This window comes from Adiantum capillus-veneris, chromosome 8, assembly GCF_014529385.1.
Source record: "Adiantum capillus-veneris isolate H3 chromosome 8, ASM1452938v2, whole genome shotgun sequence".
Lineage (NCBI taxonomy): Eukaryota > Viridiplantae > Streptophyta > Polypodiopsida > Polypodiales > Pteridaceae > Adiantum > Adiantum capillus-veneris.
This window is the reverse complement of record NC_140938.1, coordinates 27,929,546-27,939,740: the sequence shown is the minus strand read 5'-3', so window position 1 is coordinate 27,939,740 and position 10,195 is coordinate 27,929,546. Positions and strand designations below refer to the sequence as shown.

The 10,195-nt window shown below is 42.3% G+C and overlaps 1 protein-coding gene across 2 annotated transcripts; it reads right to left on the bottom strand.

Annotated features, from left to right (window-relative positions):
- Positions 1 to 582: 582 nt before the first annotated feature.
- LOC147451854 (auxin-induced protein PCNT115-like) lies at positions 583 to 3,528 on the bottom strand. 2 transcript variants are annotated; one of them, XM_086517724.1, is made up of 5 exons: positions 3,020 to 3,528; positions 2,183 to 2,383; positions 1,815 to 1,987; positions 1,616 to 1,736; positions 583 to 1,535 (listed from the first exon to the last, which is right to left on the bottom strand). In XM_086517724.1, the coding sequence occupies exons 1-5, from the start codon at positions 3,326 to 3,328 to the stop codon at positions 1,188 to 1,190; spliced, it is 1,152 nt and encodes a 383-aa protein (XP_086373850.1). In that variant the 5' UTR covers positions 3,329 to 3,528; the 3' UTR covers positions 583 to 1,187. The 2 variants fall into 2 exon arrangements, with proteins under 2 accessions (XP_086373850.1, XP_086373851.1); XM_086517725.1 differs by having other exon boundaries at positions 1,634 to 1,736; positions 3,020 to 3,522.
- Between the last annotated feature and the right edge of the window lie 6,667 nt (positions 3,529 to 10,195).

The window sequence follows — 10,195 nt, the reverse complement described above, 5'->3', positions numbered from 1 at the left end:
CTTCCGCCGTATTATGTTAGTTTAGATACATCTCTTACCATCTATGAACTTTAGAAAACCGTCCAGCCAATTTATTTTCCTTTTACGGTTGACTCTACATGATGGCAGCTATAGGCTTGAGAATGGCGTAGGCCACAACATGTCCCCAGCTTCCCCTCACCAGAAACCACTCATATAGGGGAAACATTTTACATTCACTTTTGTTATGCAGTGATAACAGAAAAGATATTCTACTACATGCTAAGCTGGAAGCACAACTTATCAAAGTATCCCACCACGCTATGGGTTTAACAAGAGCAAAATATCTAGGGGCTATTTATTTTTTTTGTAATGGACTTCTGTTTTGAGATCATACTACTGGGAACAAAGGAGGTAGCCTGCTGGGGTTACAAGTTTTGTCAAACCTTTTGTAATGAGACTTACCTTTGGCCGATGTGAAGACAGCTATACTTGCACACGGCCGAAAACATCCCAGCGGACTGGATGTTATTCACCAATAGAAATTGGTAGGGAAAAACACACATGAACCGTGGTGAACTGGTGAGTGTGGCATATGCATGAGTGAGTGGGTTGACTGCAATGTCTTGTTAAATTTTGTGGAGTCTCATTCCACCTTTGTGAGCTAAGCACCAAAAGATAAATGAAAGATCTCGAATGGCAATGATCTAGGCATGTAAACAACTCAGAATTAAACCCATGAATGGATTCCCACTAGCAATATAGGAAGCGTGTTAGCATCCCAGATTCAGCTAAGAAAATCTAGCGAGCAGCAAAAGGACCACTTGCCCCCACTTGCCTGCTTAATCATGGCTGCTGCTTCAGCTCCAGTGATCAATTCAGCTGTAGTGAACCAAGTAAGAATCCCATTTAAGCAGCCAACTCAGCACCCGCACACCCATGACTATGTACGAGGAATGTGGTTGAAATTCTACCCACAATGCAACACAGAGAAGACCACAACAATGTGCAACCTTCAGTATACAGAATACAAAGAGCAGGAATGGTTTGAAAGCTACACGTACAAGGAGTATGAGATATTCCCTATTCTCTTTTGAACTTGGCTGGAGGACCCATTTGGGTCCGATGGGTTGAACCAATTTCCCCTAATCAAATTTTAACTGAATGCAAGTATGCTTTGCAAGACGCTTCATCCATCAAAATGTAGAAGAAAGAAAGCCGGAACTCTTTCATGCAGTGGACCCTTGCCATTCTGAAACGGGAAGGGTCTCTGTATCAATTGTACTGGAGCTCATGTCGCCGTACCTGGTACCAGCAGCGCAATTTTCATGAAATACAGCTTCCAATTCTTTCAGCTCTCTTTTTGAAAGCTTGACATCGAGAGCGCCAACATTCTCTTTCAAGTTTTCTAGCCTGGTGGTGCCTGGTATTGGAACAACATCATCCCCTTGATGATACAACCATGCAAGCGCAAGCTGTCCAGGTCTACAACGCTTTCTTGACGCTAGTTCATTCAGCTTCATATAGAGCTCCACATTGTGTTTCAAGTTCTCAGATGCAAACCTTGGTTGCTCTTTCTGTACAAACAATAAAATGCTTCTCACATCACTAGAACACAGTTGCCAATCATTAGTACAGTACTACGCAGCTGACATACATGTTTACGTTGAAGTACCTTGCGCATGTCTGTCTCCAATAGTCCTTCCAATATCTTTTCTCCCTTTGAAAAGAAGCCCCGCCCTAAGGGACTGAAAGGAACAATTCCAATGCCCAATTCCCTGCACTAGTCAAACATCAGAATGTTGCGAAAAATAAAGGTAGCCATTCAGCAATATATAGAAGAAAGGAATCCAAACCTGCATGTGGGGATCACTTCTTTCTCTGCATTACGGCTCCATAGTGACCACTCTAATTGGACAGCAGAAATAGGATGCACTGCATGAGCTCGTCGAATTGTAGAAGGAGACGCCTCAGAAAGGCCCACATACTTTATCTTTCCTTCTTGCACAAGCTGCTTCAGCTCCCTCATCTATGCACCATCACAATTTCTCCTCAAACCACTCAGCTTACATGTGATTTGAAAGCAGCAATGATCCAAAAGCAAGCCCACTTTGTCCCTTTTGAAAGCTACAACTAATCCCTTTTGCAGAATTTTATGTAGATGAATCTGCCAAGATCCAGCTCTACTGTTTGTAAAATTAAACAACAAGAAAAGATCCTTAACTGTGATTTCAATAGGAACCCTGGCATCAACGCGATGCACATAATATAAATCTATGCAGTCTATGTCAAGTCTTCTTAAGCTTGCTTCACAGCACGCTCGAACATATTCTGGGTTTCCTCTGTATGAACGTCGCCCATTTTCCACATGTATTCCGAACTTGGTGGCTATTTGAACCTTTTCACGGATCACTCCCTTTAAAGCCTGCCAAAGATCCGGGGAAACAGATTAAAACAACAAAGGCAAATGAGAGTCTTGATTTCTCCTGCAAAAAAAATTTAATCTGTATCAAGCATAATCTCGGGCTGAAAATTTTCCTTAAGCATAATGCAGTGAAAACAGTGTTTATTTTCACATTACATTTCAAAAAGTGCAGCTCTTGGTCGAAGTGCATGCTTGCAGCTTCTCTCCATAATCCGGCATCAAGCTAACCTGCAGGCTTTTGGGTGACACTGACTCAAATTGATACATGTCTCTAGATCACATATGCCAAGCGACCTTATTCATGAGCAAATTCACAAACAGAAATCTTCTGTTGTGCCAAGTAGAACTTTGCGATCTGTGCATGAGCATTGGACGAAGAAAGTCTCGCTACAGGAAAATAATCAACATGCAGAAGACCAGCATGGAAGCAATGCAAATAGAGTAGCATGTAAAAGCACCACAGCCAGTATTTGAGGCAGTTCCCTAGAACACAACGTGGGGATTTTCAAACGTAAGCTTGACCAATTAGAGTAGGCAGCTCCATGCAGGATGTGTGTGTGTGTGTGTGTGTGTGTGTGTGTGTGTGTGTGTGAGAGAGAGAGAGAGAGAGAGAGAGAGAGAGAGAGAGAGATCTACCTTACCAAGAAGACGCTCGTTGAGGAAAGGTCCATAAGCGTCTGCGGTGTCGAGGAAGGTAAGGCCGAGCTCGTTAACAGCAAAATGGAGGAGGTTGATCATGTCGAGTTCTGGTTTTGGGGGACCAAAGGCGAAGGACATGCCCATGCAGCCAAGGCCCTGCGCGGACACCTCCAGCCCCTGCGAGCCCAGGGACTTGCTTGGAGCCATCGCAGCTGCCGCTGCTCCTGCTCCTCCTCCTCCTCCTTTTTCCGAGCAAGCTAGCCAAACGCTCATATTGTCGCATCCAGGTGGTTGGGCTTGGCGCATTAGTTTACCATTAATGGTCTCATCATTCAGATTTCAATGCTGCAAAAGAGATTTCCCCTGTCAAATCTATACTAGCTATCAGGGTTGACCAATGACCACAGCGTGGCAAAGTTGAACGAAGCCTTCCAAGTTCCAACTTCCCTATCTCCACTCTGCCAAAAACGACAGAGTTGCTCTTGAGTTTCCTTCCTCGTTAACCGGCAGCGCATATGGAGGCCCACCTTTGCATTCAAGTCAATCAGGTCCGCATACAATCTCTGCACCACAAATAGCACCGTCTAGCCCACGACCTATAAGGGCATGGTCACGCGAGGCTTAGTTTCAACTAAATCTCGATCGTTTTTGACAGAGGCGTAAGAGCATTCACCGCTTGCAACAACAGGTAGAGAGAGGAAGAACCTTGCGCAGGCAGGAGAGAGAAGCCTAAGATTGACTTGCTGTGGACGGGCATAGTTGTGTGACTATGCCTTTTTAGGCATAGTTAGTGTACAATGCCGATCGACGCCTGTGAAAAGCTGCCTCACGTCAGAATTGGTCTGCTCAGGTTACGGAAAACTAAGCCTCGTGTGACCATAGCCTAGTACCTCCTCCCACGAGCAAAGGACAACAGGCGGTTGCCGATGCTGCCACGTGGAGTAAACGCGCTCTGTGTGAATGCACTCCCTCATCTTGGCAGCATGAGAAGCAAGGTTGGGCAGCAGTAGCATGAGTGGGGGGTAGCACCCCCCCACGTGCGGATACACAATTTTAAAAAATTCGTTAATAGTTGGAATCCTTGGCGATGCCCTCTCAAAGGTTGCATGACATTGACGGGGAGGCTTTTGCAAACGCTAAGACAACATTTGGAATACATCGGAGGGATATCGACGGAGGGAAGCCACTGCATCCCCATAGGCGAAGCGAGCTATAACACAGGGTTGCAGAGGTCACGAGGGAGGATTATATTTGTATAACGTAAGCAAGGCGTAGTGTTGCAGCATGGTGAATCCATTCGGATGGCTTAGGCCAACAGTCGTAGGGCCATTCGCACGATCGGGTGAGGGTTCGAGTCTAAGCATCTTCTTTTTGATGGATCACTCAAAAGGGAAAGATTGCACCGAATGGCATGTAGGCAGATTCCAGCCAATAAATTGAAGAACCTACCATTTTATACACTGTATTTGGCTCATACATCCTATAAGCTGGAATCTGCGCAAATTCCATTCACTCCCGCCTCCTACACTTGCTTTCACAGTCACCAACAAAAATTGACATGTTTGGTGTCGAGCTCTGGGCGATTTATCCTCACCAGTCAGTGAAATCTATGCTAAGCCGCGCAACCGGATGCCCGAGCTGCAGTAAAGGCGCATCACTTTATTTATTGAAAAAAATGTGTCCCCCTGACAGCACGTTCCCCTCACTCGATTTCGCTACCCTTGCTCATGACAAGTGATGCCCACGCGTCTGCAACAATTGATGGTGTTGCTAGCTGTTGACAACACACACTGCTATAGGATGTCGCCGACTGCAACAACGTTGACGATGCATCGTTCCTCTTTTTTCTTCTTCTGGATTCCATTTCTGAACGATTTTCTCAAAATCGTTGAGACATGATAATGGCAAAGAGTATGACTTTTACGTAAAGCCTTAACGGTTACTATTAAAATAGCTGGTTGTGAGTCCCAAGGCTTAGGAAAATGATTTTATGAAGCCGGTTTTGGATCCTTTTTGCCCCTTCACGAGAGATGAGAACCATTATTTGAGAAGGAAAATTCAATATAAATTTGAACTTTTCAATTAAAAATCTTGAAATTTAGTCTAGCCTCAAATGCTTTTTCAAAAATTGAGATGCCCAATTTTTTATTTGATCAGGTTTTGGATAAAGCGAACCTACCTTTCCCCTGGTTATGGCTATGACATAAAGCTTCTAACTCTTAATGTAGAGATTGCTTTTTCAATTTTAGGAAGAGCAATAAATTGTGGTTTGCCGACATCTACGAAGGTAAATTTAGGCCACTCTTTGCCCTAAGGACGATAGGTTGTCCTTTATTTTGATGAGAGATTCTATGGCCATATAATTGCAAGGGCCATAAGTTGCACTACCATTGTAATGAGAGACCGTATGGCCCTCGAGCCATAGGGTTGCCATGCTGTCAATGTAGGTGCCCTTGAATGGCCTAGATGCTCTTTGAGACCTTTTACGTTGACACCTAAGCTGACCTCTGGCCACAGGACCATAGGTTGCTCTCTATTTTGATGAGAGATCCTATGGCATTAGGGCCATATGACACCAATGTATAAGCTCATGGGTTATAAGTTGCCCTCTCTTTCAATGAAAGATCCTATGGCGCAAGAGATATAGAGGTTCCATGGTGCCCATGTAGGTGCCCTTGAATGGCCTAAATACTCTTGAGAGCTTCTACATTGACTCTTAGGCCACCCTTTGTCCCTAGGGCCATAGGTTGCCTTCTATTCTAATGAGAGATCATACGGCCTTAGAGTGCCAATGTGTAAACTGGAGGGCCATATGTTACCCTCTATTGTAATGAGAGATTCTATGGCCTTAGGGAGATAGGGTTCAAGGGCCATATATTTTTCTCTATTCTAATGAGAAATCATATGGCCCTAGGGTCTTATGGTGCCAATGTATAAGCTCAATGACCATAAGTTGCCCTCTATTATAATGAGATATTCTATGGCTCTAGGGCCATAGTGCTGCCATGGTGACCATCTAGACACACTAGAATAGCCTAATGCTTTTAAAGAGCTTTTACATTGACACCTAGGCCACCCTCTAGCCCTAGGGCCATAGGGTGCCCTCTATTCTAATGAGGGATCATATGGCCCTAGGGCCATAGGGTGCCAATGTATAATCTCAGGGTGAGAGATCATATGACCCTAGAGCCATAGGGCTCAAGTGATTTAGGTTGACCTCTTTTCAAAAGAGAGATCATGTGGCCCTAGGGCCATAGGGTGCCAATGCTAAGCTCAAGGGCCATAGGATTCTGTTTGTCCCAATGAGAGATCCTATGGCCGTAGGGATACCATGGTGCCCATGTAGGTGCCTTTGAATGGCCTAAATGCTCTTAGAGAGATTTTAGATTGATACTCTATGTTTTTTTGGGACACATGATGTTAATCATAGGTTTCTCTAAGAGTTTGCAAGAGCCTACAATACACCTTTTCATGGCCTTATGGCTATATGGATATGAATTTTTTATAGGTATAAACGGAGATAACTCTATATCCTTACGTCTATAGGATGCACCTCTATATTTGTACCATGCGGCCCAAGGGCTAGAGGATTTTTGCTAGAGCAGAGAGTGTGATAATATGTTTCTTCATGGAAACCATTCTTCATCCTATGGCTTTGTTTAGGTATCTTTAAGAATCTACGAGAGCCTAAAATATTTCTATCTTTCGCTTTAGGGCCATAGAGATAGGGGTTTTTGTAGGTATAATACAAAGAGAACTCTATAACCTTAGGATTGTAGTAGAGTACTTTTTGCATATGTCACCCTATAGCCCTAAGGCCATAGGACATGTACGGAAAAGTCTACAACCTTAGAATTGTAGGGTACTTTTTGTAGGTATAAAATAGAGAGAACTCTATAACCTCATCATTGTAGGGTACTTTTTGCTTGTAGCATCCTATGGCCCTAAGGCCATAGGGTGGTCTATGCATGTACCATTGTATGGTGCTAGGTCCATAGGACATTTATGAAGCACTTTATACATAAAGAAAAATAATAATAGCCTTTGGGCCAAATGATATACTTTAGTGAAACAACTCTTTTGTCTATTTACTTAGCATTATGTAGATCCTAAAGACAAAGGGTTCCTTTTATGTATGTCATAGCCTTATTTCCCTAAGGCCATATCTTAGCCAAGGTGCCCATTAAGAGAATAATATAATATATCTGAAGAGTATCTGATGGCCCCAAGGGTAATGGGTGGATTAGGTGTCCTTCTAGAGCATCTATATTGACACCCTTTGGCCATGGAACCATAGATACCCTCTATATGATTTTATGACCATAACATTTTTTGTTTTGAACCTAAGGGATTGTGGCCTTATTTTTATGTATCGGTATATTGGAACCCTAAGGACCGAGTTCCATAAGACTTAATCTATATTTTTTGATACAAGGATGTTGATAATAGGTTTCTAGAAGAAACTCACATTTTACCCTATGGCCTAAGGGCTATAGGATGCTCTTAAAGAACTCTATTATCCTCGAGTCATAGGGTGTTCTGACCAAACATCTACCTTTATCTGACTCACTATAAATGAGTTATAATAAACATCATATGATCACTCAACTTTAAAGTATTACATAATATATCTTATGACCATATATATGTAGGATGCTATTTGCCACAATATGTCCATATAATATCATACACTTAAGTCTAATTCATTTATTGTGCAAAAACTCAAACTCACAAGTTCACTTTTTTTTCAAAGAAAACAAATTGAGAAAAAAAACAAACTAAACATCAATGTTTTGAACATCATGGGTGGATTTGAGATGGGAAAAGTAAATAATCTAAACATCAATGATGTAATATCATGGGTGGCTAGCTTAACCTGTTTCCATTGGAATTTCTAGAATGGCATCAAAACTTGCATCCAATGGTTCTTCAATTTCTTCTTCCTCTGACTCCTTGGCATTCACTTCCTTTGTGGTATCCACACTTGCCCACCTTCTAAGATCAAGGTCTGAATGGAAAAGAGCTTCCAATTGCGTCATTTGATCACTAGTACATGCAACTAATATCACCTTTCTCTGTTGTTATATTCCTCTTTAGTCCCATAGCCTAATGAGAAAATGTCTATCACTTACCTTCTTTGACACAGATGATTTTGATTCCACGATGCACAAAAAAAAAGCTTTGGCCATGGTCACAACATCATACTCCTCGTCATTGATGCAGAGAGTATGCATTGGCTCCAATAGTGATCTTTTACACTAGAGTAGTTCATGTACTGCTTCCTTGACTAAAGAACGTATATTATGTCATGCCAAGGGATGAAAGCATGAGCAGGATGATGATATATCAAGGAACTCATCAACATGACATGAGGGATGGTACGTCGGAAGGGCTCACCGATAAAACCAAAGAAATCGTTGCACCAGCTCTCATTGTAGATAGACATGCATGCACACGAAACATACAAATGTGTGTGGCAAAGGAAATTGTGACAACAACTTTGATGCAAGTGGGGGGACTCTAGCCATGTACTTGGCGAGCAAGAATCTCTAAATGTAGATGAAGCAATGGGTCCCTTAGTGGAGGACAATTGGTGAGGATGATTACTTGTTTCTCTTGTTGTGCATATTATTTCAAAGTAACTTAACTCTGTTATATAGGTTTCGAAGGTCTATTGAAACAACAAGAAATGGGCCAACAAAGGAGAGCTTCGGTGTGGACTCCTTGTTGCGGCTAAAAAGGGATTGTACAAATGATTTTTTCACGGAACCAGGTTTCCTGAGCAAGGAGCGGAAGGGGAGCTGTGCTTTGTGTTCAAGATATCTACGGTCGTTCCTACATCTGGATTGGATTTGGTTAATCAAATACGATGAAGTGGACCTAGAGATCTTTGACACGCTTGGGTGCTCTGTGACCATGGGTATTATTTTAGGAACATATTTCTCAAGTTTGACATATCTTAAGAAACAACCAACAATATGTATACTAATATGAATGTCTTACGTTATAACATGCAAGATCTACAAATTATTTCTTTGGCATTGCATAAATGAAGTTATGGAGGGGCATGGATGTAGAAGAGCGGATTTTCTCGGATTCATGGCCAACGAAGCTCAAGCCAACTCGAATGCAGTTCACACCGTGTTCAATGGTGGGAAAGACAATGTTATACAACATCAAGAGCGATATTACCTTCTTCATTGGAAACATAGCATGGTGGCACACAGAACAAAGTACATTGTCTCTTCATCTCAACAAACTCACAAAGACATGTGCAAAAATTAGCATTTAATCCCCCTTTAGAGAGGCAGCTACAATAGAGTCTTGTCTCCTTCAACAATGGCGGCGCAATGAAAATTGCATGGATAGAAACATCCCTGCAATGGACTCTTGGTTGAGTTGGTGGGAGATGCGTATTGTACACCCGGGGCAGTCACTTATCAAAAGACCCCTATATCACGTGCATTCAAGAGGTAATTAATAATACTTCAATATACATACTATACTTACACTGTGAGCCTATTTAAAAAACCCCCACCCCCCTCTGTATGTATACATTTTTATACATTTTGGTCTTTTAATAATCCTCTCCGGTTAACTCACGTAATATCATACATTCTAAAAAGTGACCGCCCCGGAATTGTACATTGGGGGAGCATCATGAAAGCAGTAGAGAGAAGTGCTAATGGGGCAAACACTCCAAGAACCAACTTGGTCAAGAGTAAGCATGGGAGCTGGCTTGCAAAGAAAAATTAAAAAAAAAAACTCATTGTATGACGCATGTACTTCAGAGATGGCGAATGCAATACTATAAAGCACGAAGGCAGTTTCTTACTCTCAAGGTAAGCATATTGGAAATGGTCCTTCACTAGAGAGACTCAAGGAAAGAGTTTCCTCTAGTCCAACACAAGTGATAAGAGTAGTAAATGAGGCTACATCTAGAACACCCATATATAAAGCTCGTACCCCACTTGAAGGAGACAAAGGAACCGTTTGGAAAAGGCGAGGGCCATCGATTGTGATTGATGTTGAGGATGAATCGACACATAGACCAGAGTGCAATGCAAAAACACGACACACATAAGGCCAAGGAAGATTATTTTCATGGAAGATTCAGGGGTAGTAGATGGGAGTGAGAATTTCAAAGAGAAGACAAAGTCCTGTGTTTTGGAA

Bases quoted from the DNA above. Each gene is read 5' to 3' on its own strand.
- LOC147451854 (XM_086517724.1), bottom strand. From the start codon at position 3,328: ATGCGCCAAGCCCAACCACCTGGATGCGACAATATGAGCGTTTGGCTA. The intron at 1,988-2,182 runs GTTAAGGATCTT...GATGGTGCATAG, and splicing joins GGGTTCCTATTGAAATCACA to ATGAGGGAGCTGAAGCAGCT. The intron at 1,737-1,814 runs GTTTGGATTCCT...TGACTAGTGCAG, and splicing joins GAAGTGATCCCCACATGCAG to GGAATTGGGCATTGGAATTG.